Here is a 16,669-nt window from a genome sequence, read left to right as displayed (position 1 = left end):
TTTGTGCACTTTTGTTACATGTATAGATTTGTGTATCCGTCACTCAGTCAAAATACAGACTATTTCTATCACCACAAGCATCCTTCATATTCTCCTTTTATAATCACATACCCTCACCTACCCCTGTCCCCCAGGAACCAATATTTAAAGCAAGTTTTGTAAATTACCTTGGATTTATAATTTGAGATTATCACTGTAACTGTATCTTAGTGGTTTCCTCCTTGGCTTTTAATAAGTTTTAAATAAGAAATTCAAAGTCTGTTTGAGAGGAAAGAGTGTACTGTGAGGTTTCAGTTGAATACCCTCATTCCATATCAATGCTTAGCGTTCCTAAAGCAGGTACCTGCAAAGAGAAATCAGGATTCAATAGACTATTGGTATATTTTAAAAATAAACTGTAGCCAGTTCGCAGGAACCTTCAATAGAAGGATAATTTTTAAAAGATACTTTAATTTGCATGACAAGGTTAGGTGCTGTGTTGGGAACAGGACTTTTTTGTTCTTCATGAATAAAACACTGTGCTTTTAGTTACAATAAACCATTTAGAATGTGAATGCACAAGTTTCTAGAAATTAATTTATCTTAATCATGATAGATACTTTCATCAACAAGGCATTTTGCTATATATTAAATCAGTATCTGAAATTCAAGGTCTACCAACGGAAACTCGGAAACTCGTTATAAGAACATTACAAAAAATGTCCTTGTTAAATATATAGCTTATAACTTTTCCTTAGTTACCATAGTGCTAGAAACCAGTGGAAAGTTTTTGTTATACATTGGCGACGTGGAAATCTTTAGCATTTATTTTTCAGAACATTCTCTCTAGCCTTCTACAGTCTGCATTCCTCATTAAGTTGCATTCAGTCAGCGCCTTCCTATCTTGATTGCGAGTATGACCACAGCAACCTGGTCATATCCTTATTCAACTTGGTGGCAGTCTGTATGAATGTTTTTACTTATTTTTTTAGCTCTGTCAAATTCAACAATTTCTTGAATGCCTATTGTGCAAGCTGAACACCAGCCTCTTTCCTTATTAATCAAGAACATATAAGACTTTGTTTGCTAAAAAGAATAAAAAAGGTTATTGGTTTTCCCTTGAATGCAGCCTTATCAAAATGGTTAGCTGTCAAGATTTTGCTTATTCAGTGTTACATCTAACATTTCCCTTGGGGCTTCCAAATTGTTGTAAATTGAGTTTGATATCAATTTTTTTCCTTCAAGAGCTGTGTTCTTTCCTAAGATATTTAGGAGACAAAATTGGCAAGGTTTGGTGATCAGTTCAATGGGAGGGAAAGGGCAGATGTCTCCCTGGCTGTGTCTTGGTTAGCTGGATCAGTGGTTGACCTAATATACAAAATCAGCAATTTAGGAAATGTTATGGTTCAAGATATACTTTGAAGCATACTTATTTAACTTCCCTTTCCTTGGGTAATTCCCAACGAATTGACACAAAGAATCTATTAATAAGGAAAAAACTGCTTATCACAAAAGCCAAAAAGAAAAAGGAAAAAAAAAATCATTCCTCCAGAAGAGACTAGTTTGGAAGAGCCCATCAAGGGGCAAATCTTTAACTTATTAGGACCTTCAAGAGGCTTGAAATTGGAGAAATGTCTAACAGACCCATTTTAATTCTCAGTAATGGATAAAGATCTTTTTCTATAGAATTAGAACATTTCTAGTTCCTGTTGTCAAGGTGATTCACAAGAACACTGTGTGGGGTGGAAGTATTTATGCTGTTCACCAAATATATTTGGCCTTCCCACTTCAAGAAGCATAATAGGATTGCACTTTCCTGCCTTCTTCCAAGTTGAAGACCTTCCTGGGTCTTATTGGGTCGTTGAATGTGTGTGAACGTGATGTATGTTATTTCTGAGCCCAAATTGTAAGAGTCAGTGCTTTTCTCTTTTTCTGACTTGGAAATTGTGGAAATAGATCCAGAAATAAGCAAAGGGAGACAAACCTCCCTTCTCACCTGCATTGGATAGGATGAATGAATGCAAAATAAATTTTGTCTTAATCCACTGAGATTTAGGATGTGTCTATTATCGCAGTGTAATCTAACCTATCCTAACTGATCAGAATATATCTGTGAAAATAAAATACAGAGTTGGCAAGAGGAGCCATATAACATCAGAAAAGATTAAGCAATTAATAGGATCTCTGAGTTTATAACTACAGTGGAGGCAATGTAAAATTGATAGATTGAAATTTAAATAGAAATTATAGATATTTTCCTAGAACTTAATGAAAAATACTAAAGACATGAAAATGATGACTGGAAGGATAGAAGATTGACGAATAGATTGAGAATAGTATATATACATTAGTAATTTTATTTATATGTATATGTTTGTATAATTATATATAGTATACAACTATGTATATATAGTTATATACACATGTATAGTATATAGGTATTGTTTATGTAATATGTGATACTTTTGTCTCTGTATATATAAATATGTATATATAATTATGCTGTATGTATGTGTATGTAGTTAGATGTGGCATATATACATATATAATTTTATTTGTTGTATAAATGTTAATATAAAAAGAAAATTTCTGAAGGAGAACATAGCTCAGATGAGCAATTATCAACAAATAGAAAAAATTTCCAAGATAGGATGGAGGTCTTTAATCATCATATTAAAACCAAAATTAATGAAAATAGATCTACTCCTAAACTTGTCTTCTTGCATGGGTCACCGTTTTTAGTTGCAAACTAAAGAATCCACTCTTGCCAGTTTAAGCAGAAACAGGATTTATTGTAGAGAATTCTATAGCCCACAGACTCTCCCATAGGCTTGAGAGTGCTCTACATAGGCAGAAATAATTTCCACCACCTAGCTTTCCTTGGGGCTCAACAGCTTTTAGAATCCAGAGCTCTGCCACCATCACCCACAAGGAACCAAGAAGAGCAAGCACCACATTCATTAGAAGATGAGTCTTCTGAGTGCAGCTGCCTACCCATTATACTTACTTTTGATTTTGATTCTCCTGAGGTTGCATCTGATTGATGGAACCTGAGTCATGTACTGATACCTTGGCTGGAAGAAAGTTGGAAGATGAGGGAATTTTTGGCTTCTGCCTTGTTTGGGAAGAGAGGATGCACACTGTGGCTAATTACTAAATATATTTCCAGGGAGGGTGATCACAGATGTTGAAGGCCTCACATAATGAACGGTTGACTACACGTGTTGACATTTTTAGTACTTCAAATAAAATGGAAAAAGTACTGGATATTTCCAGATGAGAGCATTAAAAAAAAGCAGATTGGTTATCATCAAAGGAAAATATCAAAGGAATTTAAAATACTAAAACTCAGTAGAGTTATGTCTATAGAGTTATAAGAGGAAAGTATTGAATCAATTATTCTGTTAGAAACACTTTGTATGAATGGATTTATTCAGTGTTCTCCCAGACCTGGAAGCTAGAAAGTGCACAAAGGTATTTGACACCTGAGAGGAAGTCTTGAGGCACTGAAAACAAATTTAACTCATTCACAGCATTCATGGGCTCTGGGGGAAAGTTGTTTTTTTCTTTTATTTTCTTTTTTTAAATCGATTTACAGGATAATGAAGGAAAAAAAGTAGCATTTATTCAAATATCTCCTGTCTACCTAGCACCGTATTTTGCATTGTATATGTCACCCTCTTAATTATAATTTCACATATATGAAATAGACACTAATATTCCCGTTTTACAGATGAAGATGCTGAGGCTCAAAGAGAGTTGGTATTTCCCATACTTGGTAAAGCTGGGATTTAAACTTAGCATATTCTTGCCAAGTATAATACTGTTTTCACTGTGTCACATTGGCTCCCTCATAGCTTTTTAACTGGATGATTACCTAGAAGCTGTGATTCCTGAATTTATTGATGGAAAAAGCATTTATAGAGAGTAACAGGTTTTCAAATGTGTAAATCCTAAATAGTAAGATCCTTCCAGTATTATTAGATTATCCCTTTGTGGTAAATTTTAGAAAGTAGGTATATAGTCATAGGAGAGAGAACTCCAAGTTTGTACTCTCAAAGGAACATTAAGTTTTTAGACATACCATCATGGTATATTGTCTGACAAAGGACACACTGCTGAGATAAGTGTGCAGTTTCCTTTTATCCAGGCCTAAGGGCCCAAGTGCTTCCTAAAGTAGTAAGAAAAGCAAAACTGTACTGTACCAACTGGTTCCCATTGCTTCCCTAATTTCTAGAGAGCAGAGTGAATATATGACAAAAAATTATCTTTCAATTTTCATTCTCAAATAATTTCACTGGAAATGACATAAAATAGACGTTCCTAAGGAATAAAGGAACAAAATCAGATTATTTTCTCAAAGCAGATTGTGAATGTACACCCACACACACATGCACACATATGTTGGTTGTTGGAGATATATATACATATATCCAAGACCCTGTAAGTAATATGCTTTCTTCTTTAACACTTCCCAAATTACCGAAGACCACTCAAAAAGTTATTGGGTTTTCTACTTATAAATTGTACATTACTGCCAACTTTTGGTCAAGAGGGGCCTATTTTAACTAGGTTATAGTGGGATGTAAGGTCTTTAAAGCAAAGGGGTGTGGCAGATGAGGTTAAAGGTAGGTACCTTCCTACTCTGTGCCTTTCCAACATTAATGTTCATGTGAATCACTCAGGGATCTTGTTACATCACATGTTCTGATTTAGTATGTGTGGGTGGTACCTGAGGTTTTACTCTTCTAACAAGTCGCAGGTGTTGCTTATGATGTTGGTTCTTGGACCACTCGTGCAATCAAGTTCTAGTTTGCCTTTCCTCTTGTCATCCCTCTCAACCCCTGCTCCCCAGCCAAGCATTACAACTTGAACATAAGTAGTAATTTACTATATAGGAATATTATAGTGGACATTACTGATACACATTTCCTTCCTTTTAATTTTTCCAGTACATTTCATTATGTAATCTTTCCAGATATAGGCTTAACCTGTCCTTAGCAGCCCTCAAAGATTTGAGGCCATGAAACAATGGCTCAAATTCTTACGGGACATCAAGAAATATCTAACTTCAAGGAATCATTTTGTAAAACTTACACCGTCAGCATAGTCTTTTCCTCTGTTATTGCTACATTTCCACTATGCCTCTCTATCCTTTATATTTAGTATTGAGACGGATGCCTACAGGTCATGAAGCCATTTTTGATGTCTTGATTGAGAAGTTTTCATTTAAGAAGCCTTGATGATCATAAATAATTTATTCTAGCAGTTTCATTACAAGGATTTTTTTCTACTCCATTATTTTTACATATATGTGACTCTGGTTTTGCTATTTTAAGATTTTCCATACATTTTTATGTCCTTGTTTATTTCAGTTCTACTTCTATTACTACTGTACAGTTTATCAACCAGAATTAAAATTTACCTCTGCTTTGAGTAACTTAAAGCTAAGTGTAAGTTTAGCAAGTTGGCAAGAACACAGGAAACATCAGCTACTGTTTCACCTTATTTTCATGATACAGGAACAAACAGTTCTCTAGTTTAAAAAAAAAATCCTCATAAGTTAGCCTTGAAAATGATCACCAAGACTTAAATAAAATATTGTCTTTCATATGAGTCAAACAGTGGTTATCATCCATATTAAATAATTTTAATTCAAAACTGACAGTTCACAACCATTAATAATTGTAGTTAAAGAGAGTCTTCTAAATGCTACTTGAGTTTTTATTTTCTTTATTTTTTCAAGGAAGTAATTTAAAATTTACCAACCTTTAATTTTATAATTCTCACAGAATACATAAAAATGTAGGTAATTGCAAATGATTCTTTTAATCAGTATCTCATCAACATTTTATGGGGTATATTAAGTTGTTTCATAACGTAATTGATTCCCAAATTTCTTTTATATATCTTTTCTTATAAGAATATTGGGCCCTAAACCTGTGTTCCAAAAGACACTTTTGTGTCATAAAATAATACCAGAGAGAAGAATTAGCTGTATGAAATATATTTCTATATTTTTTAACAGATGTAAGTTTCATAGTCCCATGTGCAAAAATGGAATTCTGTAGTAATCAGATGATGACATTTGTTTGTGACTTTTGTTACTATTTGTTTTCACTCTGAACCTACTTTTTCACTGATGGCAGAAAAACTGAATCTAAAGACTTTAAAAATATAATCAGCGCAACCCAGTGATTTCTTCAGAAGTCAAGGAAGACTTGACTTCATAGTCTAGTTTACAAATACCATCTGGCTTCATAGTCTAGTTTACAAATACCATCTGGCTTTTTCTACCTCCTTACCTTTTGTGGCCCTGAGAGGCCACAGATAATATGCAGAGGGAGAGGGCCTTACATATGTGATGGACAGGAGTTAATAAGAAAGGAGCCACTGTATCAGTCTCCAATTAATGTCTATTGTTGGCATGGTGATTTAATCTTTATTCTCTAGATAAGGGACATAATGTTGACTCAGGGTGACATGTTAGATGAGGGTAGTCACCCATCTGGACCCAGTGTAGTTTCCTGGTAAGAGTAATTTTTCTTACCATCTCATTCCTGGCTTTTGTAAAGTATATTGTGGCCAGAACACAAGGTTGTCCACATACGGCCTGGGAGATCTCTTGGCAGAGCCAACTACTTTTCCCTTTACTCACCTTCTGAGTCTTCTACTTGGACACGTGGGAAACTTACGGTCCCCTTCTCTGTCTAATTGTGACCACTGCCCCCCAAAATAGGAGATTTGGGGGGTAAGAAAGTAAGTATCCAAATACTCTTCTTGCTTTTTCTCATTCCCTATTTCCTTGCCTTTCCCCTGAATTCCTACTCTTCCCCTCCTTTATGGGAGAGGGTGAAGTACATGCGGCAAAATACTATAGTGCATTTCACTGTTTGTTCTTAAAACTATCCTCTGCTCAGCTGGGTCTGGTGAAGTTCACTTCTATCAGTTTGGGAGTTAGAATTGGAAGGAAGTAAAACCTGTCATTGCAAATATTCTCCATATTCTCCCCTTTTCTTTTCTTTTTTTTTTTCATATTCTCCCCTTTTCAAATCTCATTCCTTACTTTAAATCATCGCTTTTAAGCATAATAATCAAAAAGCATGTTTTATTGCTTTCTTAGTATTTGATGTAAGAATTGTTGTGGTCATCTGCCACAGAACAATGTACCACATGTCATTCTGATACATCCGGCTCTCACAAAGATAGCAGCATGATCCTGTGATTCAGATATTTTATTTTAGAGCCCTTGATTCTGAGCTCAACCACTTACCAGCTGCGTTGCCTTGGGGGACTGTCAGCTTCTCTAAGCCTCATTTTAACCATCTTTGAAATGTGGTTAATAATAGCAATAATAGCAATAGATTCATAATATTGTTGAAACTGGAAAATAGCGTAATCAATCCATGGAATTTTGTAAGTGATACATAGAGAATTTACTATCTCAGAAAAGAAATAGTGAACAAAGAAAAGAAATATGGGTATTCAGGAAAAGTATATTTTATCAGCTTCTTTAAATAGTTTGATCCCAATAGTCTTTGGAACCTGAGTCCTGTAATCAATCTCTAACAATCCAGTGGTTGAGGTTCTAGGGTGTTTACTAGAATCCCCTAAGCAACTGGCAGGATATTGCTACTTTCCTCAGTTTTCAAATGTTGACTAATGATTCGATCATTTTTGCATTAAGATTTATTAAGTACTCCCAGGATGCTTCTTGCAGAGGGGGGAGTATGCAATACAGCTTACACCATAAAGTAGACATTGGACAGCTCCTCATGAGTTTTCTCTATAGAGAGTAAAACAAGGATATACAGGAAGATTCAGTGGGTAGAACTGACATACTCTTTTCCCTACAGTTTTCCATGTGTTGCCATAAGTGCCTAGTAGTCAGTAAAATCCGTTTAATATTAGAAGAAAAGTCCTAGAGGCAAAATTAATTTTCACAGTTATATGACAAATATAATAAATTCTATTTGTATTTTCTTATTTCATTAGAATATCATCAATTCTACTTTTAGCTTAAGAAACTATGTCTTCTAAACTAGATATTTCCTTTGGGAATTAAAAAGACTGAAGACAGTGAAGACTTGAAAAACTAATAACCTTTTTAGGGGGAAAAAACCTTTTTTTCAATTGCATTGATTATTATTTTAAAGGCATTTTACCTAGTGAATTCCTGAGTTTCTCTTCTGATCCTTATCTACCTCATGAATCTGAATGTCCATAAAGGTGAATATTAATGGTCACCATACTTTCTATGTTAGACATCTATTGGTTGATCTTGCTTCAAAGTAACTTACTTCTTTGTAGAATTAAGTTACTCTAATTTCCTACTCCATGCCTTTTATTTTCCTCTGGAGAAAACCTTTCCAGGGCATGATCTAATGAATTCTGGTTCAAATTTCCAAATGAATCTGAACCAAATTGATTCTATAGTTTGGTTTAGGGAACCTTCGTTAAATACCCTAGCGAGAGAATTTTTACGGTTTCATACCAGACTGAAGTACTTTTCTTGACATATTGAAATTGAACTTCAACATTTATGAGAATATAAATTGCAACAGCACTTTGTAACATGTCATTAAGTCCAGTAGAGTCTTAAGTCAAGGACTTTTACTTTCTCTATAACCCCATTAAAAATAGCAGTGTTTCTAATTATTTTTCCTTTAAAAATTAGAAAAATATGTCCTGCTCTCCAGAGAAATGTTATCTTCACTTATTCCTGTAGTTTATATGGTTGCATGCCATATGTCTTTATAGTTTTTATGTGGCTTGACCAAAGTGCAAATTCAATTTTATAGGTATGGCTAGTTTGCCTTCTCTTTTAAAGAGAGAAGTGGTTTTCTAATTGAGAAAGTTAATTTTTGTTTCTCCTCTTTATTCCTGACCTCTTTGCAATCTTCTTGTCTCAAAAGGTTCTTCACATCACAGTTTCAAGAGAAGACTCCATTTTAACTGCAGGACCGCACGGCTTTAACTACTATTGTTCACACTATAGTTGTGCTATACACATCATCTGAAGTTGAATTTGTCCTTTTTCTATAGCATTTCTTTTCTACACAAATATGGTCACCAGAGTACAGTGTAACTTGCAAGAGCTTCTGGCTTTTATTATCTACCATCTTGGAAGGTTTTCAGAAAGCAGCATGGCATGATCAAAAAGCATAATGTTTTGATGACTAATTGGCTGGGCTTCTTCGGGACTCAAGAGATTTGATTTCTTCTGTTAACCAATTGGCTGAACCAAGGAGTTTGCTGTGAATTGCAAGAATAGACAGTGCACAAACTTATCTATAAAGTTTAGTCTGCATCTTATTTTTATAAGTCACCTGTGCCACTCATGGTATTTGGTAGTAATTAAGAAAAACTGACTGTAGTTATTTGAAGGCTGTGGGAACTACAGAATTCACTATAGACTGGAAGACATAGCTTGAACTGGCAGGAAATAAAGTAGCCCCAGACTCTTCCTGCAAAGAAACAGGACATCCAATAGCAGTTCTTTACAGGAAGACTCTGACCAGGATATAGCCCTGTTGCCTCTACCACTGTCACTGTGAGCAAATTCTAGCCATCCTCTCATCTTTCTGTCATTTGCTCAGGAATGAAAGTCCTAAGCAAGAACATTCCATTAGCTGAGGCTACTTCATATACCCACCCTGGTGGCGAGAGAGCAAAGAGAGGGAGAGGCTGGCCTTTTTTTTTTTTTTTTTTCCGGGTAAACTACACACAATGGAAAGTTCCCCTCCTGAACTGTAAAGAAAGTAGCTTTCTAGATAGATTTTTTTTTTCTAAAACCTGAAAATGTTTACTATTTTCATAAAACAAAAGCAACTAAATAGTAATCTTGACAATTTATTTTTAAGAGTTAAGATTTTTCTAGGACATCATATTGAAGCAGGAGAATCCCAACCCTGTGACATACTATCTACATTAGCCTGGAAAAGGAAAATAACATTTCTAATTCCTAATGTGTAAATTTAAAATAATGCCTACTGAGTAGGATTAGGTTGAGATATTATTTACAATGCCTTAAAGATCATGACAAATACATTGTGTGCATTCAATTTTTACTGATCTTTTTCTGCTTAGTCACCTTATTATTTGATTGGCATGATTGTAATTTTTTAAAAGTTAATATTATTTTGCTACATAATGATTCTGTTCACCTATCTGAAATTTTAAAATAAATGATATAGTTTTTGTTTTTGTTTTTGTTTTCTTTAACAGGCAGGCTAGCCTCAATGAAGCAGCCGAGAAGTATTATGATCTGGCAGCCAAGCTGAGGCCTAATGTAAGTACCTTCCTAATGAGAAGCATTATTCAAAGGGATGGACTCACAGCATGTGAGAGTTTTAGACATAGAAGCCTTGTGATACTGGTATTTTTCTCTCTGATCTCTTATTTTGAATACGTGTTAAATGGCTGATTCAACCATAAAATATGCCTGTCTCAAGCTTCTTTCTTTTTCCAGAGGTACAAATTGCTATTTACTACCCTGTGTGAAGCACCATACATTTTTATCATTTGAACACAGGTTTTAGCATTATTAGATATTTTGCATTTGGATGACTTTTAAAATGAGTTCTTTGAAAGTATTTTTGCTGTGGTGTTACATACCTTTGGACTTCCTAACAACTCATTGATTCTTACGTGTTGTCAAACCTCAAGCTGTGTGCCTCTTCCCTATTCCACAGTCCTCATTTCTAGTAACTGTGCTTTTCAGCTTTATCAAGTATTTTTTATTAGAATTTTTCCCTGGGTAGTCACACTTCCATAAATTAAATCATTGCTATTGAAATAGAGTAACCATTTACGAGAGAATAAGAACTGGTTTTGTATCGGTCTTCTCAGCACTTTTTTATTCACAGTACATCATTGAATTCCAGGGCATTGCTTTTATTCTCATCCACACCGCTCTGCATCACTCTGCAACACTAAAACCTCTACCCTGCTCTCTAGATCTACGCCGTCTATTGAGAAATGTAATTTTCAAACAGTAATGAAAGTGCACGTGTGATGGGACTACAAATAATGGAATCAGTCCCATTTCTTTACAGTAACTCATCTATTGGACAGACGTCTATAGAGTACCTGCTTTGTGATAGGATACAGAGATTTCATACCCTAAAAGACCACACAATGTAGCAGACAAGACTGAACATAATCAACTAATTGAAATACAGTGTGGAACAAGGGGAGGATTAATGCTTCCTGAAAGCAACCCACACAGGAAGTAGCTTTTTGATCAAGAGACTCAACCACATGTAACCTTAGCCCTTGAATCTAAATGTCCCAGTTTCATTAATTATGAGGTACTTTAAGAATCGGTAAGCTGTTTGCAACAGAAGAAAATAATTTAATAGTTGTAAGAATGATAAGCACTAAAATTTATTAAACACTTGCTATGTGTCAAGCATCATGCTAAGTACCTCAAGTGAATTCTTCAGAAATGAATTCAGAGAAATTAATAACTCACCCAGTATCACAGCTAATAAGTGGAATCACATTGTAACCCAGGCTGCTGTGTGTATAAGAGAAAGCTTGATGGAAAAAATGCAGTTGTATCTTAGAGAGAAAATGCAAGCCAGAAGTCTAGAAAAACAAAATAATAATGGTCCTCTCATTTATTCATTAAATATTTACTGAGCATCTATTAAGTGCCGGACACTATTCCAGGCACTGGATACACGGCAGTAAACAAAATTGACAAGAGTCTCTGCCCCTTAGGAGCATATAGTCTAGTGGTGAGGAGACAGAGCAGAAGCAGATAAATAAGATATATAGTATGTCTGACAGCAATAAGTGCTTTGGAGAAAAATGGAGCAGGAAAAGGAAATTAGGAGGTGCAGGGGGAGGTATGCAGGAGGCACAGCTTTGTAAATGCCCGAGTTGGGCATCTTGTGTAGCATTTCTAAGAAAAGGGTTGGACTTGAGACTTTAAACTTATAAGTTCACTGAAGACAGGAATCAGGATTTTTTGTCTGACTGACTGACTTCCTTCCTTTTCCTCCTTTCCTTTCCTTTCCTTTCCTTTCCTTTCCTTTGCTTTCCTTTCCTTTCCTTTCCTTTCCTTTCCTTCCTTTCCTTCCTTTCCTTCCTTTCCTTTCCTTCCCTTCCCTTCCCTTTCCTTCCTTCCCTTCTTTGATTAATAGAATTGATTGATAGAATCAATAATAGAATGATTAATAGAATGATATAATACTCTTACTATATATACTAAATGATGGTAAGTTCAACCTTTATTCATCGAGTAGCAGTCCCTTGAGTGTCACTTTTATTTTTGTTAAGTGGTTGATCACATGGCCGTCTTCAGCACATTGTAATGGATTAGGGAGAAAAGGGCTATCTGAACTCTCTGACCTGACCTCAAAAATGAAAAAGAAAATGAGGCACCACAAGATTTAAACCTGACTTATAAGATTATTTATTTTAAAGACTGGCCAAATCATAAAATCAATATTTAATCTCCAACTAGAAGCCACTTTTTCTGAAACCCCAAAAAGTTTCTTCATAAACATGCCACAGATTGCTTTTGAAAAATGCATTTATTCAAATGATATTTCTCTTACCTGGTAACAATAAATTAAGTATTTTATAGACTTGGATAAGATATGAAGTCTGTATTTAACAATAAGTAAATGATGTTACAGTTGGTGATCAACAGATGTGATCTTTCCCTAATCTGTTTTATGAATTGTGTTTGGTTTTCTGTACATAATTTGGCAAGTAAGATGCCACCAAGACAAGACTGATAAAATATAAACCTTAACAATAACACAGGTTTCTATTCTGAAATGAAGAGACCTATTTAAACAATAGCCCCGTGTCATGAATTATTAGCAGTTAGCATGTGAACTAAATTAAAACATCCATCTGACATTTATCTTGCTCATAGCTGTTTATTCCCTTTGTCATAAAAACATTCTTTGTTATTTCTGTACTTAATAAATTTCAGTTACCTGTTTATATGAGAACATGGGAAACAGACCTCAACTCTTATTCCCTGTTTAAGTAGTTTCACTATCTTTTCTATTTTTCTTGTCTGCATGGTAATCTAATCTTATTCTTATTTTTCATAAAGCATTTTCTTCTGTTGTTTACTTTCAACTACAACAGTCTGTAGCTGTATGTCGGGGTCCTCTGTGGATTTTTCAGCAGTGCTCGTGTCAGATCATGACTATGCGAAGTAAAATTTTTTATTGCAACCCTGTGTACTACCTACTTACTGTATTAAGAAGATTGCTGATTATCTGTGAGATGAATTCCTCTCTTAGTAAAATACCTATTCCATTTCTTTAGTATGTCCCATGATGAATTGCTTTATATTTTTTTCTTCTACGAAAGTCTTATTTTTCCATACAACTTACTTGAAAATTATTAATTGACTTTTAGGGTTATTCATAGTCAAAGAATTTCAGTGACCAAATGATAAAATAAAGAAATCTAAATTAGCAGGCACATATAACTTTATTTTTTTAACATCTTTATTGGAGTATAATTGCTCCACAAGGGTGTTTTAGTTTCTGCTGTATAACAAAGTGAATCAGCTATACGTATACATATATCCCCATATCTCCTCCCTCTTGCATCTCCCTCCCATCCTCCCTATCCCACCCCTCTAGGTGGTCACAAAGCACCGAGCTGATCTCCCTGTGCTATGTAGCTGCTTCCCACTAGCTATCTATTTTACATTTGGTAGTGTATATATGTCAATGCTAATCTCTCACTTCATCCCAGCTTACCCTTCCCCGTCCCCATGTCCTCAAGTCCATTCTCTACATCTGCGTCTTTATTCCTGTCCTGCCCCTAGGTTCATCAGAACCTTTTTTTTTTTTTCAGATTCCATAAATATGTGTTAGCATATGATATTTGTTTTTCTCTTTCTGACTTACTTCATTCTGTATGACAGACTCTAGGTCCATCCACCTCACTACAAATACCTCCATTTCATTTCTTTTTATGGCTGAGTAATATTCCATTGTATATATGTGCCACATCTTCTTTATCCATTCATCTGTCGATGGGCATCTAGGTTGCTTCCATGTCCTGGCTATTGTAAATAGTGCTGCAATGAACATTTTGGTCCATGACTCTTTTTGAATTATGGTTTTCTCAGAGTATATGCCCAGTGGTGGGATTGCTGGGTCATATGGTAGTTCTATTTTTAGTTTTTTAAGGAACCTCCATACTGTTCTCCATAGTGGCTGTATCAATTTACATTCCCACCAACAGTGCAAGAGGGTTCCCTTTTCTCCACACCCTCTCCAACATTTATTGTTTGTAGATTTTTTGATGATGGCAATTCTGACTGGTGTGAGGTGATACCTCATTGTAGTTTTGATTTACATTTCTCTGATGATTAGTGATGTTGAGCATCCTTTCATGTGTTTGTTGGCAATCTGTATATCTTCTTTGGAGAAATGTCTATTTAGATCTTCTGCCCATTTTTGGATTGGGTTGTTTGTTTTTTTGATATTAAGCTGCATGAGATGCTTGTATATTTTGGAGATTAATCCTTTGTCAGTTAGCAGGCACATATAACTTGAAATGTTAGACTCTGATATTGTTTCTTGATCAGGGATATTGAATACATCGTCATTTACTGAAGTGCACATTTAGAGAAATATATTTATTTAAGTGCACATTTAGAGAAACATTTTTGTAGTGGGAAAACTCTTTACCAAAATTGCCATTTTAAGTTTTTCCACTTTCAGTTTTCCATTTTTATAAATAAAATTGATCTTTCTGTGGAGGTTGCTTTAAAAAGACAACACTTTTCTCTGTCTTCTCTCCCATTTATGCACATCAAAAACTGCTGACTCTTGAGGACTAGAGAGAACATTAAAATGAAACGGTTTTGTTCCTCCTGTGGGAAGTGAGCCAAATTCTGCATTAATTTATAGGTTTTTAAATTTTCCGTAAAATGTGAAGAATGGGGAATTTGCATAGTACAAAGTCACCCAGTTCTACTTGGCTTTTAGTAAATTCCAGAGTTAGAAGAGGGTAATTCCTAATAATGAGGAATTATATGTCTTTATATTTTGTATTTTTCTGCATGTAATTGTTTTTGGTCTGAATTCATTCAACTTTTTTTTTATTATTATTAACTTCTAACATTGTGTAAAATTCTACGCCAAGTGCAGTAGGATTTCCAAGTTGTGAAAAATTAACCCTGACCTTGAGAAATGTACTATCTAATGTGGGGGGAAAGTGAGGGAGAGAACCAGGGATCCAAATCCTCATACTTCAAGGCAGTAAAAGATGCTGTATAATAAGTGCTCTGTGAGTGACAGAAGCTAGGTGCTGGAAAAGTGCACAGGAGAAAAAAAATACTTTCAGTTGTTCTGATCCTAGAAGACATTGAGTCACAGTTGACAAACTTAGAGAATCTTGAAATGTTTGGAGGTTTATAGGTGAAGTTTTTAGCAGGAAGAGGAGGAAAGAGAGAATTCTGGCAGGTAGAGGCATATGCATGAACAAAGACATGAGCTCAGAAAGCATGTACTATACCCAAGGAACAGTAAGCAGATGTGGTTAATATTGCCCACAGTTGGGGGAAGAGAGGAAGAGTGGGAGAAGATAGAACTGAAAAATAATATAAAACCAGATGAAGGGCATTGAATACCATACAGAGAATGAGGAGTTTGTATTCCAGGATTGTGTTCAGCAGGATGATGTAATGAAAGTTGTAATTTAGGATGGCCATTTATCTGATGTGATGAAGAATGTGTGTTTCATTTGGGAAAGTAGAAATGACAGATGCAGCTTTGAGAAAACCAAATAAAAGGTCATTGAAATAGTATAGGCAGGACTTTCCTGGTGATGCAGTGGTTAAGAATCCGCCTGCCGATGCAGGGGACACAGGTTCGAGCGTTCGTCTGGGAAGATCCCATATGCCGCGGAGCAACTAAGCCCATGCGCCACAACTACCGAGCCTGCGCTCTAGAGCCCACGAGCCACAACTACTGAAGCCCACGCACCTAGAGCCTGTGCTCCATAACAAGAGAAGCCACCACAGTGAGAAGTCCGCTCACTGCAACTAGAGAAAGCCCACACGCAGCAACAAAGACCCAACGCAGCCAAAAATAAATAAATAAAATTTATTTAAAAAAAACAACAACAACTTGCCTTCTCTCTTTAAAAAGAAAAAAAATAGTATAGGGACAAGGCATAATATAGATCCTAAAGTACAGAAACACAGTAGAATGGAAAAGAACATGCAGGGAAAGTAAGCATATTATTTGATAGGATATGACTAGGAAAATTAATTGGCCCAATGAGTGTTCCAAAATTTTAAATTTAGGTAACTTGGAAAAAAAGAAATCCCCTAAACAGAAATAGGACAGAAAAAATGTGTTTATTTCAAGAAGAAAGTGTTAAGTTTGAACCGAGCAGATTCTAAGTGAGAGGGAAGATGTTCTAATTTTCTATGGGACATTCCTATCAAGTGGGCAGTTGGGGGAAAGGCCACCGTTAGGCATAGAGATGCAGGAGTCATTTGCAGAAACGGCATCGTACCAAAGGAGAGGATAAGATCACCGAGGGAGGGAAAGTACAAAAGGAGAGAAAAGAGCCCATTTCACATCCGTAGTGGGAAAACTCACTGTATTGGGAATATAGGGTAAGGAAGGCATAAGACAACAATAGGATGTAGAAATCAACATTGGTGAGCAATTTCCACTGCTGTTAA

General features: G+C 35.4%; 1 protein-coding gene across 2 annotated transcripts in view; it reads left to right on the top strand.

Moving 5' to 3' along the window:
• TMTC2 (transmembrane O-mannosyltransferase targeting cadherins 2) overlaps nucleotides 1-16,669 on the top strand; it is a 409,124-nt gene that overhangs the window by 349,029 nt on the left and 43,426 nt on the right. Inside the window, exons 11-12 of one of the 2 annotated variants that reach the window (XM_061205504.1) lie at nucleotides 10,207-10,270; nucleotides 15,835-16,054. In XM_061205504.1, the coding sequence (XP_061061487.1) occupies nucleotides 10,207-10,270; nucleotides 15,835-15,948 (178 nt within the window). In that variant the 3' untranslated portion in view covers nucleotides 15,949-16,054. Of the gene's footprint in view, nucleotides 1-10,206; nucleotides 10,271-15,834; nucleotides 16,055-16,669 lie in introns of those variants that run through there. The other variant, XM_061205503.1, reaches the window with a different exon arrangement.

This window comes from Eubalaena glacialis, chromosome 11 (assembly GCF_028564815.1).
Source record: "Eubalaena glacialis isolate mEubGla1 chromosome 11, mEubGla1.1.hap2.+ XY, whole genome shotgun sequence".
Classification (NCBI taxonomy): domain Eukaryota; kingdom Metazoa; phylum Chordata; class Mammalia; order Artiodactyla; family Balaenidae; genus Eubalaena; species Eubalaena glacialis.
Note: the sequence above shows the minus strand (reverse complement) of the source record. Positions and strands in the feature narration are given on the sequence as shown.